This window comes from Pseudopipra pipra, chromosome Z (genome assembly GCF_036250125.1).
Source record: "Pseudopipra pipra isolate bDixPip1 chromosome Z, bDixPip1.hap1, whole genome shotgun sequence".
Classification (NCBI taxonomy): Eukaryota; Metazoa; Chordata; class Aves; order Passeriformes; family Pipridae; genus Pseudopipra; species Pseudopipra pipra.
Window position 1 is genome coordinate 15,375,926 of NC_087581.1, and position 18,557 is coordinate 15,394,482.

Sequence of the window (18,557 nt, forward strand, 5' to 3'; positions counted from 1 at the left end):
TTTGTTGCACCATCAGTAGCTACTGTGTCCCAGTTTCTTGATGCGAAGTTCAGTCCATAGGTGTTAGAATTAAATTGGCCACTCTTGAATATAAAAATTACATTTCTCATCTTGTTTAATGGGTAGTGAAAGGCTTAATTTGTGTTTAAGCTTAACTCCTATTTTTGAACAACCTGTCGGGATGTTATTGTATAGATTGAAGAGAAAGTTTCTTCAGTACTGATTTGCATAAATCTGGAAAAAAACCCACCTTGTTTTCTAGCTCCTGGCTATAACTAAAAGACCTTCTTGTGTGTGGTTTTTTTCCTTTGTCAGAAGCACTTGTTTGATTTAGTTTGCAACTTTAATTTCTATCAGTCAAGAAATTTTTAAAAGCTAGTGTATATTTTCTGTCAGTGTTTGATCGTACAATGGAGTGACTTTGCTGACCTGAAGTAAAAAGTGAAATGTACATGAAGATATATTAGAGCATGGACTCAAATAATAGTAGTTTTGTTGTGAGACAGTGACAGTTTTTTAGTTAAACCAGATGTGCTCTGGTGTCCATAAAAATCAGTTAAGTTGGTGTCAAGGATTTTTTACTCTCCAAAGGGGCATATGTAGTTGAGTTAAGATTGCACTGAACTTAATCTAGATATGAAATGCTGGATTTATTAGAGCATGGGTTCAAATGCTGCATATCATTCTACTGGTGTTCTGAATTGCATAATTTATTTTGCTTTTAAGCAGGAGATTGGAGCAAAGTAATATGCTCTGAATGTCTTCCTGAAAACTCTAATAATGTACAGTGTTTGAATACAGGTATGCAATTGCCCTGGCTTTGAGGGAGAAACAGCGTGTGATATTTACAAGTCCAATTAAAGCTTTGAGTAATCAGAAGTACCGTGAAATGTATGAAGAATTTCAGGATGTTGGTTTGATGACTGGAGATGTTACCATTAATCCTACAGCTTCTTGTCTGGTAATGACAACCGAGGTAAGATCAGACATTAATTCTTGATCTGTGTGTTTTCTTCTACCTTTTTTGATTGGGAAGGTCTGATATTAAAACATTAAAATTGCCCAGTTAGGGTAGAAAATATTCTAAAGTTCGTTAAGACTCCTTTGAATGTTTAAGCTTGTGGTTATTTAAAAAGTGAGGTTTTTCAGAACTTTTGAACTGTCAGTCAGGAACTTTAATTCTAATGTGGAGAGAGTCAGAACTTAATTTCCTGAGTGCTCAAGACACTGACTTTCCTTTGGATAGATGTGGGGTCAGTGTTTTGTTCTAGGGGGCAAAATGCAAAGAGCAAAATCATGGAGGGGTGGTTGAGTGGCTCACAGTAGATCCTGGAACTCAAGGAATATGCAGCTTTTAACTTCTGGTAACAAAGTACTGTTGGCAGAGTTTTGTCATATTTCTGTTGTAGAAGTCTGTCTAGCCATTAGTCACAATTTTTCTCTTTTTGTCTTTACCTCAAAGGAGCAGCCAAAACTTTGGTAGGGAAAGATTGGGGTAGAGAGACTGGATGATTTGATTTCTGACAAAAGAGTTCCTCTTAATCACAGGGGGGTTACGTATTAAGATGAGAGAAACAGAAGGCTTGGCAGAAGTGGATCTGTAGACCTGTAACAATTACGTTGGCACATAGAGGCTGGGAGAAATATGTTTTACTCTTTCATGTTCCTTCAGTGTTCCTTGCTGGGAAACTGGTTCTTCTCATGTCGTGAGATTTGTTAGATTGAAATCAACTTGGAAAGCATCTAAGAACCTGTCTAAAATAGCGTCTAAAATGCTTTTAGGTTTTGTGCAAAGTAAGATTTCAAACTGCCGTGTAAATGTGAACCAAAAATTCTGGCAGTTTTTTACTGACTTCTGTGTAACGTGACTATTATTTCATGCGATGGAACTCAGTTCTTTTTTTTTTCCTAGATTTTGAGAAGTATGCTCTACAGAGGTTCCGAGGTTATGCGGGAGGTCGCATGGGTTATTTTTGATGAAATTCACTACATGAGAGACTCAGGTATCCTGTGTACTGTCTTTCTTTTCAAGAAATCTTATTTTTTCCTGAAGAACATTTTCTTTTCCTTTTGAAGAATTAAGTCTTATTCTCCCTCTTAAAATAAGTCATCTTCTTTTTAAATCTATAAGAATTTGTTTTTTACTGAATGTATATAATTATTATGTGTTGCAGTTTGCATTTTCTTGTCCGAGGCAAAAGCAACTTTGAGGGCATTTGATATATCCCACTTGTGTAGGGGAGACTTGTTTTAGTTTTTGTTTTATTTTGTATTTACGCATGGTGTTCTTTGGCTTCAGGGATGAAAAATATACTTTGATCACATAAATTTCTCATATGACTTTTCCATTTTCAGAACGTGGTGTGGTTTGGGAAGAGACAATTATTTTGCTCCCTGACAATGTACATTATGTGTTCCTTTCTGCAACTATTCCAAATGCCCGTCAGTTTGCTGAATGGATCTGCCATCTTCACAAACAGGTTGTGTTTTTCATGTGCTACACCTCCATCTTTGTTGTTTTTTGACATAAAATGGTACGGCTGATAACATCTGGGCCTTCGAGTGTCTTTTTAGTCATGTCATTGCTTACAGATGATAGTAGATCACTCCTGGCTTCTGTAGTTTTAATCTTAACTTTTGCAGTTCTGCTGCCTGTTGGTTCTACATGGTAATGTTAAAGTAATTTCTTCAGTCTTTATTTTCCACAACTATTTAGGTACCTGCCTGATTTGAACAAATATTCTGAATTATGAAACATGATGATGTACAGTAATTTTCTGAGAGCTGATAAACAAGGTTATTGGGAGAAATTTTTTGAGGAGCTCTGTAAAAAGGCCATGAAGGAATCAAAGTAAATCTTAAATCCATAGGAAATATTATATATGCTCACAAACAAAATGAGGAAAGAGAAGTGTAAGAAATCTACCTTGTCCGGTAACCTTTAGGGTTTTAATTTTGGTGGTTTTTTTCAAGACTTGCTTTTGTAGCAAAGAATTTGTGAATTAATATTGGGGAATTTAGTGTCAACAACAGGCCGGTCCAATTTTAAAAATATCCCAGAGATTGATTCTTATGTTGTTTATGATGAAGGGAGTATAGTATAAGACATGTCTATTTAAACTTGGCACAAAACATTGATTCTATTTTGCATAACACTAGATCATAGGGGTTTTTTTCAAAGCAGATTTAGGTAATATTTAATGTTTTAAAGGAAATGTTTTGTTTGTTTTTTCCTAAAGAAGCTTTCTCTATCCACTGAAAGTGGATGTTCATAAAAGTGTACTGTGAGCCTTTTTTAGGTGTTTTAAGAAAAACTTCAGGCTTTTTTACAGAAGAGAAGTTAACAGTTTTTCCTTCGATTTTAGAAGGTGTTAATATTGTGAGTCTGTCTAATAATGCAGAAGGAAATATTACCTGTCTTTACTTTTTGTGTTCACAAGAGAGAATTTTTGTAGCCAACTTGTGTTCTAAAGCATTTGCAATCTTTCATTTTCTTAAAGAATGTCATTAGTACAAAAGCCGTATTCAGGAAAGAAAATTTATTATTTTACACTCTGAGAGCCTTACTTTCTGGCCTCTAGAAAGTTGTATTTTAGTAGTAATGTATTGGCTTTCTAATCAAGTGATTTTTAAAATGCAGTTATAAAATATTGATGTGCATTCTGTTTTTTCTTTGTAGCCTTGCCATGTGATTTACACTGACTATCGACCCACTCCACTACAGCATTATATATTCCCAGCAGGAGGAGATGGACTCCATCTGGTTGTGGATGAAAATGTAAGGAAAGTTTGGTTTGTTTGAAAGATTGTTTTCCTCACTTAAAAGCTTGAGCTCTTGCAAAATTTGAATAGGCTGTATAAAGGATGCTTTTGTTAAAATTAAGTACAAGTGAGTAGTTATGTTCCCTAAATTGCTCTTAGATTTTTGGAGTCTTATACAAGAAATTGGTTATCTAATGTCGTGCAGGCAGCTGAGTTAATACTTCCCTGAAATGTCTTAAGTGCCCACATCCTTGCTTTGTTTGCAAAACTGCATGCTGCTTTCTGTAAATCTGCAAAGTAGTTGATATTCCTTGTACTGTTTCTCACTCAAAACATAGTGGCATGTAAATTTTACTTTGGTAGAGAGTGCAAAATACTTTTGTTCCTTTAGGTGATTTTGAACTAACAACTTGTTTAAAATTCATCATCAGCTTGCTCAGGAGTAGCTAATGCCATAAACAGCAGTATTGTGCTTGAAGCTAGATCTTCTTTGGACAGTGCAGTTTTATGTGGACATTCCTAAAAGTCAATTTTGGTGTTGTGTCGTTCAGCATATCTGGTGTGATTGATGGTGTGATGGTAGGAGCAATGAGCAGTAACTTCAGAGACGCCGATGTAATTCTGTGCTGTGACATGACCTAGTAAACTCTCTTGCCAGCTTATGTATTGTTTTTGTTCCTCTGCCTGTATATGTGGGGTAATGGTACTGGCTGTGCAAAGCAGAAAGTATTTATAAGTGGGCTGTGTAAGAAGTAACTACTAACAAAGATTGTGTTTTACATCTAGGGAGATTTCAGAGAAGATAATTTTAATACAGCAATGCAAGTGCTTAGAGATGCAGGCGACTTAGCAAAAGGGGACCAGAAAGGCAGAAAAGGAGGAACAAAAGGTGAGTTTGAATCCCACTCTAACTTTTTGTATTAATACTACGAAGTTAATGCGAGTTATGCTTGAGTTTTAATTACTCAATAAGACTTTTTTTTTTGTAAAATTTAATTTAAATTAATGTAATCTCTCTGCAGGTCCTTCAAATGTTTTTAAGATTGTGAAGATGATCATGGAAAGGAATTTCCAACCTGTGATTATTTTCAGCTTCAGTAAGAAAGACTGCGAAGCCTATGCACTTCAGATGACAAAGTTAGATTTCAATACAGGTACAGAAAAATCAAATACAATTTTACTCAGAGATACAGTGTAATGTGAAATGTTACTTTTTCTTAGGAACTGTCTGTACATGTGGCTTTTTCATTTACTATGCCAGTACATCAGGTTGTTTTCAGTAGGAAAATATCGGTGCACAAAGAGTATTTTGTCACCACAATGTTGAACAGTTATTCTATTTTAAACTCCACTTCTTTCTCCAGTAACCTGTTTATTATAATAATAGCAGGTGAGTTCCTAGAAAATTCTGTATATAATGGGAGAAGACTGATCATAACAAAAGTATTTACCAAAATTTTCATGTTATGTCCACTTCAAAAATGAGTATTCTCTCAAAGTGTTTGGTATAACAAACCACTAGGCTGTTCTTTCTCAACTATGCAATCCAGTTCCTTTCTTTCCTTCTTCCCCCTTCTTCTCAAAAGTGAAAACCAAATGTAAACAAAGAATATTTTTTTTTATCTTGGACTAAGACCACACTTGGCAAGTAAGTTTAAGTTCATTGCTTCTCGGAAATCTAAAGAGTTGTAACAAAAATAAGGAATTTGTTGTAAATCAATGTATTGTTTCACATTTGTGAACTGTTCAGGGTTCTTGCTTGCTTACTTGCTCCAATCTTTGCATGTTTTGGTTGTGTTGCAAAATAGCGTAGGTGTTTCTGTCAGAAAATTTAAAGTATGCATAAGTACAGAGATGCATTTTCATATGTTTTCTTCAGAGTCACACCTTTGAGTATATTTTCTTTGTATTCGTACAACTGAGTATAAAGGGTGTAAACTGTAAGAGTTAATAGGGAAGAGCCTCTGTGTCAATGCAAACATGGACTAGTGGTTGGAAGAAAAATGGGGAGGTTCATGAGATAGATTGGTAGTACATAAAACTATAATTCCCAAGTTTGGAAGTAGCTAAAGTTTGGATTATTCTGACAGGTTTCTTCTGTTTTCCTTTTTCCTGATCATCTACTGCTGGTTACTGTTAGGCTTCTTTAGGCTCATTGAAGTCTTGATTGTTTGACCCAGTGTGGGAGATTTTGTTTAGACTTCACAGTCTTCCATGGTATTTTTATTGTAAACTTCCGTAAATATTAGAATGTGGTAACACTTTATTTACATATGGTATTAGCCTTCTACATTTTGTAATAACTTACTAATTGCCTTCTTAGACGAAGAAAAAAAGATGGTTGAAGAAGTGTTCAATAATGCAATTGACTGTCTGTCAGATGAAGACAAAAAGCTTCCTCAGGTCAGTGGAAGTTGAATGGGGTTCTTTTTAATAGGATTGAATTGGTGTTCTCCTGTTTGCTGCAACTTTTGAGGCTGTGGATCTTTTGTAGAGGGTATAGAAATTTTAAAACTGGATAATCTTATTCATCTCCCTGGGTAGTATCTCTTTCATTGCTCCTTGTCATTATGAAATAGGAGATTAAGATTCCTTCTGGTTGTGATTCCTGCAAATGACGTACGCCAAAACTACCAATGGAGTTCCTACCCCTTATTTTATTTTTTCTGATTATGGTTTTAAGTAAAAGTAAGAGCTTATAAAGAGATAGACCTGAGTTTAAACTGTATGGAAATAGTTCAAGTGAGAGTGCAGTATGAACTTATCGATTATCGGCATCTGAAGCTTTCAAAAAGTTGCAGTGATGCGTCTGCAATCTAATTTATTGTACAATGACTAAGCATAGTGACATTTTCCCATCCTTACAGTGGAAAAATACAAGCTTCTAAATGGACAGAATATTACAGGACTCAGTACTTTTGTAACAAAAACTATCGTTTTTTTTCTAACCCCTTCTTCTGTTGATTTGTGTCCATCGTGTCTTAATGGTATGATCTTTATTGTGAGTATAGCAGCTTCCCCTTGCAAAAAATCAGCCATTTAATTTTTGACCATGCCTGCTTGGTTTGGTTTCCACATATCTGTTTTATGAATATGGAAAAAATCCAGAAAATAGGGATCCAATATATAAAGTGGTGTGTGCTGGTTTTCTTGGTAAGCTTAAAAAGTGGCGTTGTATCCAAGTTATCTGTTTGAGTATCCATGTATCGTCAGAATAAGGTTTGGGGTGAAAACCAAGTGTTAATAGATCGTTAGTGAGAATCTTCATTGTCAAAGGAAAAAAAAACAAAGAAAGCTAAGTTTACTTAGGTATTTGTTTGAAGTATAATGTTGTTAGAATTAAAGAGTGTATTTCAGTCATTTGCAGCCTGAATTTCCTTGTCTGGTTCTCATAGGTGCTGACTTCACTGTTTTACAGCACATCCCAATAAGTGACATTATGGCAACTAAATTTGAAAAAAAAAATCTCATACATACCAGAATCACTATTTCAAAAATTATTTTAAATTAGGCTTTTTTTTTTAATAGAAGCAAATTTAAATACTAACTGCATGTGTAAATTAGGTCATACCTTTACAGTGCCTAACCCAGTTTGAGACTGGTCTACTAAAAGGATTGGCGTCTGACTTTAACCTTCATATTATTCCTAGTTCTAACTGGAATGTAATATTGAAGGAATATTTATTGTATTTTAAACTGGGAAATAGTGAATGTCATCAACACTAAGGGCAGTGGTGAGATTTTCCATGCAAGTTTTATTTTTCGTAACAAATACTAAAATTTGTTTACTGATCTTTGTACATTTCTTCCCAGGTCGAGCATGTACTTCCTCTTCTGAAACGAGGAATTGGTATTCATCATGGTGGTTTGCTCCCTATATTAAAAGAAACCATAGAAATTCTTTTCTCTGAGGGCCTGATAAAGGTATTTTTTATGTCCATATTTAGTTTGTTCTCTGTTGTGAATACATAGTTGGTAATACTGAAAATCCAAAAGTATGTCTTAGCTCAGGATGTACATTAGTATCACAGTGTACAGTTGCAGCTTGTAGTTTTAAGTGTTTCAGATTTTATTTGAAAGTATTTGAACTTAAAATAATCTAGTTTGGAACATTTTCTTCAACTATTTTATGTTAAATTTTGTTCCTATAGATGTCGCTGGACATTCACCAACCTGTTTGTTGGATGTCCTAAGTGTCATACTTTCAGAAAAATGTAACCTTATATGAAAGTCGTGGGAGGTTTTTTTGGGTAGCTAATTCCTATTTTCTTCTTGCAAAATTTGAATATTGGAATTATTATTATTGATTAATGTAATTTGCACCCCCTAATGTTTATTTTTGGAGTCTAATTAGTCCCATCTAACTAGTTTTCATGTTTTACCAGAGAAAGAAGGGAAAGAGGGAAAGACTGGTTTTCTCCAGGTTTTAAGTATTGAATATACCTGTGTTCCCTGTGTTGACTGTTCACAGGTATTAAAATCTGGAGAGATTTTGTGTAGCAATCTCTGAATATTTTCATGTTTGTTTTGAAAGTCTTTTTTTGCTTGCTTAACTTCAGTCTGTTTATTTAGGCCTTATTTGCAACAGAGACTTTTGCTATGGGAATTAATATGCCAGCCAGGACTGTGCTATTTACGAGTGCGAGTAAATTTGATGGGAAAGATTTCCGATGGGTAAGTGAGAAGCAGGTTCTGTAGAGTAACTGAATTGAGTTATTTAAATCTTATTAGGATTAAATTTACTCTTGACATGTTCACTTCTGTCCTAGTTAGAACAGCTGGGACCAGTTCATCACTGTATGGGTGTAACTCAAAACTGTGTATTCTATAGCCTTCCATGCCATTTCCCAGAAACTGGTATCAACAGACTAGTTACACCTTCTGCCCATAGAGCCTGACTCCTCAGGCTATAAACTAGGTGTTAAGAGGCCTGCGAGATAGGAGGGTGCTCCTGTCCTCACACCCATTGTGGAACTCCCTGCCCTGAGGGAAGTACTGAGCATTCCCTCCTGAACTGGAGAATATATAATATTGGAGTCTTGGAACTTTTTTAACCACTCGTGGGATCCAGAGGAAGACTGCAGATCACCGCTCTCAACCAGACTGCAACCACCACTTTTCAACCAGACTGCAATCACCACTTTTCAACCAGACTGCAACCATCACTCTCGACCGGACTGCAATCACCACCCTTGACCAGACTGCAACAGCACTCTCACCTGTTTTCTCCTCCAATGAACTGGAAATTCACCCCTGAACAACTGCAGGATCCTGTTAGCATGATAAGACTGGTGAAGGGAAAATGCTCTGGCAGCTCCAGAGATGGCCCGCTCACAGCAACCTGCTGGGCCCTGGCCACTGCCTACCGGACGCTACTTGACATGGTACAGCACTGTCAGGGGGAGGAGAGAAGGAGCAAATCCACAGGCACCACGTCCACCCAAACCACAGCTGAGTCAGAAGGAGAAAGAAATAAATCAACCGGCACCGTGTCCACACAAACCATCGAGGAGCCAGAAGAACAACCAAAACCAATAGCAGTCACCTCTGTCCAGAAAAGGAAATCAAAGACTGAATCAGTTCGTATAGCAAATGATGACGAAGAGGCAGGACCTTCACATCCACTGGAGGAGACAGAGCCAGAAATAATCACTCGGTCCCTATCCCTGGGTGAGCTACGTGAGCTCCGGAGAGAGTTCACACGACAGGCAAATGAGTCCATTCTGACCTGGCTGCTCTGAATCTGGGATGCCGCAGCTAACGATGCAGTTCTAGATGGGAGTGAAGCAAGACAAGTGGGATCCCTGTCTCGAGATGTAGTCATTGATCAGGGGATTGGAAAGAGGCAGGAAACTCTCAGCCTCTGGTGGCGACTGTTGTGCAGTGTGAGGGAGAGATACCTTTGCAAGGAGGACCTCCACGTACAGCAAGGACAGTGGAACACGATGGAACAAGGTATCCGGTGCTTAAGAGAATTAGCTGTAATGGAGATAATCTTTTCAGAGGACGAAAGATTCCCTAAAAGTCCAGATGGTGTACAGTGCACCTCCCAGATGTGGTTAAAGTTTGCACAACTTGGGCCAGAAATGTATTCCCGCTACTTAGCAACGCTGCAATGGAGGGAGAGAGAGGACAAGGTGGGTGCGTTGGTCAGGAAACTCAGGATTTATGAAGACGCTGTCACCGCCCCATTACGAGTCCACGTCTCATCTTGGAAACCAAACTGGCTGAACATGTCCGAAGCCTGGAAGAGAAGATTGAGGAGGGACACCAGAAGCTAAGAGAAGGAATTAAGGAATGGATCTTCCATATCTCGCCAGGACAAACAAGAGTCTTTGCTATCAGGAGCCAGCGTCCTCCAGCTAAGGAGAGAGGGTACACTCCATGTGGCAATCTATGGTTTTATCTCCATGAGCATGGAGAATATATGAGGAAGCGGGATGGAAAACCCACCTCTTCCTTAGGAGCCCAGGTACATGAATTGAAAAGAGGAACAAGTACCACAAGGAACTCTTCAAGAATAAATGCTGCTCCAGTCTCTCATGGGCAAGACTCCAGACGGTACAGGAATGATGATATGTCTGATCCTCTTGAAGGGACCTCCAGGTCATACCTACCCAGGGTGCGGGGTTATACATTTGGGTTTTGTGGGTTAAAACCAATTGTTTGTATAATCGTACTTATTGTATTATTTTATTAAATTGTTATTCTGATTTATAATCTCTCTTTTGAGTTGGGTTCATTTCCCCTGCCAGTTTACCTTTAAACCAGCACAACTTCAATGTAGTAGAAAATATTTTTTCTTTCAGAAATCTCTGTTCTCTAATCCATTTATAATTGGGGTACAGATTCCTGAATACAAGGTTCCTCAGATTATCCATGAGATTATTTAATAGATACATCAAAAGTTCATGGAACAAGCTAACAAGGTTAGCAGCAGACATTGGTTCAGACTAAGACTATGTAATTGTAATTAGCACTTTATGTGTTCTTCCTATTTTTCTAGTGTTTGTTAATTTCTTTTTCTCATTTTATCCTAGATATCCTCAGGTGAATACATTCAAATGTCAGGTCGTGCCGGACGCCGAGGTATGGATGACAGAGGAATAGTAATTCTTATGGTGGATGAAAAAATGAGTCCAACAATTGGCAAACAGCTTTTGAAGGTAGGAGAGAGATTATTTTGTTTCTATTCTCCCAATAAGGTTATGCTCATTTGAGTAATGTAACATGCAGAATTATACACCTAAAACAAGAAGTATGATCATGCATGTAGAAGATGACAACTCTTAAAAGAAGCTTTCTGTAAATTCTCATTAGAGGAGAAGTTTCTATTGTGAAACAAAATTAGAAGACTAATATTCTTTGTATAAAAGTAATATTATCCTTCTTTGTATAAAAGGGCTATCAGGCAGAAGTAGAACTACATCCTCTTTTCTAATGATAGTGCTACTACTGAAGTATTCTTTTTCTTACTGACTGCAGTCAGTTCAAGGGTTTTGCTGAACTAGGAAAGGTTTGCTGAGATTTCACAAGAATTATTAAATTCTTGGTTCTCTGATGAAATAAAACTTTGTTGGTGGACTCTCAGTGTGATAGACAAACTCATGCAAAAATGAGGTAGATACAATAAGTAAGAGCAAAATGGCTGTCACTGAGCATCTAGAAGAAGTTTCATGTCAAAACAGGCTAAGAAAATCTAACATTTTTTCTGTATTTACAATTTGTAGTTATCATTAAGAATTACTCAATTAGGTTTTAATTACCGTGACAGTGCTTATCTGTCTTAAGATCGTGATCCTGTCTTGTGGAAGTATTTTACTTTGCTCCAGGATAAGCTAAAGATTTATACGAAAAACTCCAGAAGAAATAAATTAGCCATATTGAGAATGATAGAAAATTTACATAGAACATTTTTGTCATAGCTCTTCAACCCTAATGTGTGTCTGATCCAAATCATTTCCTGAAGACCAGAGCAAAACATCTAGGAATCACATTGTCAGCTGCCTCACACTGCAATTGGCGAAGTGAGAGCCTTGAGTGTGTTGGTACCAGCAGTACTGCTCCAGCTGTTCTCTCTGGCTGTGGCACTGTCCATTGCGACATTGTATACAGTACTTCTAGCTTAAATTCAGCTCTCCATTCTTAGATGGAGTTCTTACAAGGGATATTTGTAAATATTTCTTAAATTCAGTAATGTGTGTTAGTCTTCTACAGTGTAACTAGGTTTTTTTGTTTATCCTTAGCATTTATTTGACCACTTCATATTTAGTAAACTAGTGACTTGCAGAAATCTGTAAACCTAAATGCTTACAGTACTGTTGGGGCAGCTTTCTGAAGATGCTAAATTATAATTTGACATTTGTGTAATACTAAGAAATATTTTGGTGGAAATTTTATTTTTGTTTCCTCACCTAAAATCTTTAAACTATATTATGTTAGTTTGGGTAGGAAGTTTAGGTAGGAAAGAAAACTTCTCCTAGGTAGCCTTTGAAACCAGAGCAGCATCTCTCTAGCTGGAATTTGGCTATGTTACAAGGATTTATCCCTCCAGCGAGAGTAGAATTAGTTACTCAGCAGTGCTAATCTGTTATGTCTCTAAAAAACAAAAATCTTAAGCTAATTGTGTTATGAAAATGAATGATTTTATGCTGAAAGAAAATGTGCTATACCAGTAGGTTTTTGAGCTTTGAATTTGAGTCCGTCAGTGCTTGGCATCTACTTACTCCATCACAGGAGAGGGTAGATGGACTGAAAAAAATGGAAAGAAAACATACTATCATAGAATCCTTTAAGACCTATCTAATCTGAATCTCCTCTGTCTCATTTTAAGGCCATTTTCTCTTGTCCTCTCACTGTAGGCCTGGCAGAACAGACCAGCTCCCCCCCCAGCCTCCTTTCAGGTATTCTTAGAGAGTGATGAGGTCCCCTCGAGCCTCCTCTTCTCTGTACTAAACAAACCCAGCTCCCTCAGCTGTTCCTCATAAGACCTGTTCTCTAGACCCTTCAAGAGCCTTGTTGCCCTTCTCTGGACAGGCTCCAGCACCTCAAAGCCCTTTTTAAAGTGAGTGGCCCAGAACTGAACGTAGCACTCAAGGTGTGGCCTCATCAATACTGAGTACAGGGATATGATACTGCCCTAGTCCTGCTGGCTATATTCAGGAATACATTCATCTAGCGAGAGAAGGTACACATTATTACGCTTTCTTGTCATTTGTAGGTGAAATATGAAGTGCCCTTGATGCCAAGCAGTAGAAGATACTTGACTAGGTAGATCTGGCTCCTTGGCTGGGCGTTCATTTTATAGATCTGGCGGCACCGTGCTTATTTGGCCTGTATGCTGCTATTAGAAATCCAGCTGGTCTGTTTGTATTTTGTTTTTACTCTTGTTTTATTGTGCCAGGCAAATGAGCAGGATAGCAATTCAGACAGTTCAATAGTTGTCTTTTTAACTTTCTACCTGTTTGCACAGCTACTTCATATAACCATTGTGCAGTTGTTGGCAAGTTGCTTAATTTTTAAAAGGCAAATCATCATTCACTTATAATTGAGATGTGTCATTAAGATATTTTGTGTTTTAGTCATCTACTATGTATTCCATACAGCTGTTCCTTTCAGACTCTCAAGAATAAGGAAAATTCTATTTAGTATGAAAAGCAGTGTTTACATAAAGGTCAATTTATGATGATCAGCAATAAATGTAAGATTGGAAATGCTAAGGAGATGATGACAAGCTTCAGATTCTAGAAGAGGAAGTGTGTGGAATGGGACCTATCTGATAAGATTGCTGAAAGTTAGTATTCTTGTATAAGCATAGCTTATTACTTCACTTTTATGATAAAGACTCCATAGAATCTTTAGTACTGCTGGTTCTCCACCCCTTTTAAAACTGTACTGTGTGGAGATTTTCCACTTACTTTTCCCTAAATGCTTTAAAGATGTCCCTAGAGAAGCAAACTAGTATTTCAGTTCATTTCCCACAACTTGTGAGTGATTAGTAAGTAACAGCTTTCTATTTAATCTTGTTCTTTGTGACTATGCATAAGACAGCAGGTGAAGGCTTCTAAGAGACTGTCCTGTCTGCCATCAGCATTCAGTCCGTCTGCAAACATCAGCTTTATGTGCCATCTTAATTACACTGTTGTGCTTTGGTGTGATTTAGAACTTGCTCCAAAAGAAAAAAAATGAAAAGCTTCAGGATTTGAGAAATCTACCAAATCCTATTCTGGGGACAGAAAGAGACTTCAGCTGGAGGTTGGCACTAATATACTTGTCGGAAAAACTATTGAAAAATGTAAAGTAATAATTGTCACTAATGGTTCGAGGACAGTAAAATGTACTTCTAAAGTTGGGACATAGATGAGAATCATAATGAAACAAATATTTTGGATGCTTTATAAAAAGTATTTAGATAAAAACAATTTTAATGTTTAATATTTGATTTTATTGTAAACTGCCAAACTTTTCTTGTTCTTGTGAACCTTGCACTGCAGAAGTTTTCCAGGCTTTGGTTCAGGAACGTACTTGACTTTTAACCTTAACTTAAAATCTGCTTAAAGTCAACAAGAGTTTAGCATGAAATCACAGAGATAAGGGAAATGGATATTCAAATGCTTTTGTAAACAGGGTCACAGATTTTGTAGATAATTATGCAAGCCAGCAGATAGAAAAGAACAGTAAATTGCTGTTCTTGCTGATGTTTGCAACCAAAACGTCGGAAGATGAGGGGCATCAGGCAGTGTGTAAAATGGTTCGTCGCTCTTGAGCTTCACCTCAGGATTTTCAAAAGCCTGTAGTACCAAGCTAACTGGTTTTATTTATTAATTGTCGTTGCTGCTTGTTAATACTGCAGGTTACTTCAAGTTTTATTAGTTCAGCCTGTGGAAAGTAGTTTTTCTCCAGCTAACAGATTTTTGGGAAATTTTCTTTTACTTTGATAAACTCATCACTACAAATGTGGATGCATTTTGGTTGACTAAGCTAGATTTTTTTTTCTTTAGCTTCTTATTCTTAAAAAGGATAAGTTTGAGATTAACAGAAGACAAAGATACTTTTTAAAATTTATTTTTATATTAACCTTTTATAGAAGTTAAAACATGAAATTGTCACATCACTGACCTGATACCTGTAGTGGCAAATCTGTTGAGGATCTCAGCTAGCTTCTGCATGCAGAGATCCCATTTGCTTTTTCCAAAAACGAGAAGAACAGAACCTGGAGTTATCAACATGAAGTAAAACTAAGGATGGTTACAGTGGTAGGACCTAGTCTATTAGAGAGGGTAAATGACTGAAAAGTTCCGTCATTCAGAACTAACTTCAGATGATGGTAATTGCACATGAGAGAAACAATTTTTCTAAGTCTCTTGTTACAACTGGAGCATTTGTGGAACCCCAGCCTGAGGTATTTTCACCTGCAAAGCCTGCTGAAGCAGCCTTTTGCCACCCACAGTGGCTTCTGTTTGTGTTGGTGAAACTGTTGGGGGCAAAGCAGTGAACCTGATTGGTAACAAAGGTGTGCCTGATTACCATTGTCTGTTAAAAGAGTTTTTTATTGGTTTTTCAGTCATGCTAATGTAGCTCAGGGTAATCATACTATCATTATAACTAAGCAGGATTTTTTTATATTTCTGAGGGAGTGCAGATTTTTCATGTAGTTACTGTATCACTGGTATATGGAAAATAGTGTGTTATTTCACAAGAGTTATTTCTGTGTCTTACAGATGTATCAAGCAGTCACTTGCATTTTTTATTTAATGAGGTTTTTAATAGAAATTCATAATTATGACTGTTAGATTTAAGTGTACTTATCTTCTGTTATGAGGGAAAAATGTGTTCTGTTCTTTACTCTTTTTGTAAAGTGGTTTATTGTTCACTTTCTGGAAACTCACTGATTCAGTTTATTTCTGGAAATACTGATAAAGAAATGAAACTCTCACTGGACCAGAATGGTGTAAAATATGTCCTGTGTTTTATCTGATTTTGTCAATATGAAAGATACTTTACTTGCTTTGCAAGTTTCTTCTTTCCTCTTTGTTAGCTCATAAGGTCCCTATGAGTTAATTTCAGATAGTATTTGCCATCTGCTGTTCCTGTGACAGGCTGGAGAGCAAGAAGGTTATGTTGAAAATTTGTTCCTATCTCTTCATGGGAACAATATTGAAAATGTAAATATTATTCTCCAGTGTAAGAGAGAACAGAGGAAGTAACCCTTACCAAATGCACATCTTGCTCAACACTACATGCCATAATGCAGTAATGACAGCCTTCTGGTTAGACAAAGCTTCCAAGTCTTAACAGCAATCAAAAAAAAAGAAAAAATACTGTGAATGTTAATTCCAGACACTAATCTTCCTTCTCCCAATCTTTATATCTTTCTAGTTTATGTGGACAAGAAATGGTAGTAAATATTGAATGCCCTGTTGGATGGGCTGTGTTAAGAAGAGTGTCCACTCTGAAATTGTTGGCAGTTAAACAGGGAGCACTGTATAGCAGCTATAGTTTTCAGATTTTTAATTCTTGACTTCTAATTTTTTAAGTTCTTTATTATTCTGTAGTGAATCATTTATTGTTCTTGATTTCTAACATTATCAGCTTAATCCAGTCATTCTTTTGCAACCCAAATCTTGGAAAGCTTGAAAGGGTGCTCCTGATAAGTTGGCTTACAATTTCTCAAGAAGTGAAGTGGTTGCCAGCACACAAAGTAGTTAATTGATTTCTGAGAACTTTTAGTTGATATATGCAGGTGGTTCTCATGTGTCCAGGCAGTTCTTATCCAGAGGGATAGAAAAGCTTGCAAAATCATTCTGGTTTTTATAAAATATTCAGAAAAAAATCTGTTGCAACTGTCTTGTTGAAGATTTGGGGTGGGAGGGACTGGCCTCTTTGAAGAGATGAGGAGGAGGATTACTTTGCAGAAAGGAGGCTGGAGAACTGGGACAGTAATTCTCCAACAGCAACAAAGTCATGGATACAGTGGGTGTTTGAAAGTGAATTCTTGATGCCTGTTCAAGGCAGTCTTTCTCAGCAACTTTTTTTGCACCTCTGATTAGTTAGGCTTTTGCCTGATCTTCTGCATGAGTGTGTTCCTTCCTTTCTCTGATATGAAGCTTTTTCTGTGGAGTCAAGGGAGAGGCTTCCTCAGAGACTGAGAGATACTGAGGCAGATGATGGTGTACCCTGGCTTGTTGAAGGCAAGGTTGATGTATTGTGACGGGAGGATCTAGGGCAGAGGGTGAACTAAGTGCTTCACAGTATTTTTAATAAAGAAAGAAAAGTAATTGGTCTGGGATCTAAAGTAATTGGAAGTAATCTGGTGGCACAGGGGTTGAGCAGAGAAAGGCATTGCAAGAGGAGAAAATGGAGAAAATGTAAATTAAAACTGATCTGCATCTTATTATGTCTTGGCAACAAGCAAAATTCAGGATAGTTGAACATTTGACAGTGTGTAGGCTCTTTGAGAGCAAGTTTAGAAGGAAAGGCCCACCTTTGTCCATTTTCTTTTTAGTAATGTATCCCATATTCCTTCCCCTCCTGTTCTTTGCATCCCTCCACAATATGTATCTGACTAGTGTCTTTAGGTAAGCAGTAATTGACTCCTCAATAATCATGGCAGTTTTTATTATTTGCCATAAAAGGCTGATGGTCTACTCATGTTTTGAGTGTACTTAGTATAAAAGAACAACTGTATTTTGCTATAAGGTTTCCTAAAGCAGGTGCAAAATCTGTATCTTACTGCTAGGTAAATGAAGAAAGGGCGTCCAGGTGATTGCTCCCTGTTAGATGTGAGTCTGTTGATAGCCTGGGGTAGTCAGTGTAGACTAATGCACCCTGCAGAATTCACTGGCTGTGCTGACAGTGTAACACACTAAAGCTAGTATAGTTTCATTTAATTTGAAGAAGTAACAGTTCCAGTTTTCAGAAAAAATAAGCTTCTCAGAACTCTTGATTTCAAATGTATTGCTTAGAGAATACTGAGAGAACAGGAATTTCTGAAACTTGGACAAAGATGTGTTTATGAGATGAAGGAACGGGAAAAATTCACCATTTGTGCCAAAACAGAATTTGTATTTTAACTGCTTTGTCTTAATAGAATGATCTTATTTTCAAATTGTAAAATGCTGATCATGTGTTTAAAATAAAAATTGCCACATCCGCAACTGGGTCAAATATCGCCTTTCAAGTAAGTCTGCTTTATATAATCCCTGAAATAACTGGGTTTTTCAGGTTTTAAATCACTCCTTCTTCGCAGTTGAACTCTGGTAATTTTAAAAAAGCCTTTAAAGTAAATCTGCAGGAATTGTTTGGTCTTTCTTGGCATGTTCTGTGCATTTATTATATCATAGATGTATGAAGTTCATTGTTTTCTCACTTTGTGATTGCATTTAAGCGAAGGTGCTACACGATTCTATTCTTTCAGATAGTTTTTAACCTTGCAAGCACACAGCAAAGTTTTGCTTTCATCGGGTCTAAAGAAAAAGCTGTGTTATATTTAGTTAACATCAACAAAAGAAGTTCTGTCATCTTTATTTGATGTATCAGATCAGAAGCATCTCTAGAAACTTGAGCTTTCCTCTGAACGCTGCAGCTCAGCTGTTGATGTTTTAATTAGTGACACATTTCTGTTAGTAGAAACCCATTTGTGTAATTTCAGAACTGACTTATTTTACACACACATTTCGTGATCTAATTTAAGAGGTATTTCTGCCCTGAGATACATCACTTGAGGTGAAAACCTATGTCTGTATTTATGATTCACTCACAGATTTAAGCTAGAATGACTGAATGAGTATGTGGCT

The 18,557-nt window shown here is 36.9% G+C and overlaps 1 protein-coding gene across 1 annotated transcript in view; it reads left to right on the plus strand.

The window, feature by feature from the left end:
• The window catches only part of MTREX (Mtr4 exosome RNA helicase), a 42,188-nt gene that overhangs the window by 5,214 nt on the left and 18,417 nt on the right, over positions 1-18,557 (plus strand). Inside the window, exons 6-15 of the mRNA XM_064640919.1 lie at positions 802-976; positions 1,913-2,003; positions 2,356-2,480; positions 3,680-3,778; positions 4,549-4,651; positions 4,785-4,916; positions 6,086-6,165; positions 7,576-7,686; positions 8,335-8,436; positions 10,803-10,928. Of these exons, the coding sequence (XP_064496989.1) occupies positions 802-976; positions 1,913-2,003; positions 2,356-2,480; positions 3,680-3,778; positions 4,549-4,651; positions 4,785-4,916; positions 6,086-6,165; positions 7,576-7,686; positions 8,335-8,436; positions 10,803-10,928 (1,144 nt within the window). The remainder of the gene's footprint in view (positions 1-801; positions 977-1,912; positions 2,004-2,355; positions 2,481-3,679; positions 3,779-4,548; positions 4,652-4,784; positions 4,917-6,085; positions 6,166-7,575; positions 7,687-8,334; positions 8,437-10,802; positions 10,929-18,557) is intronic.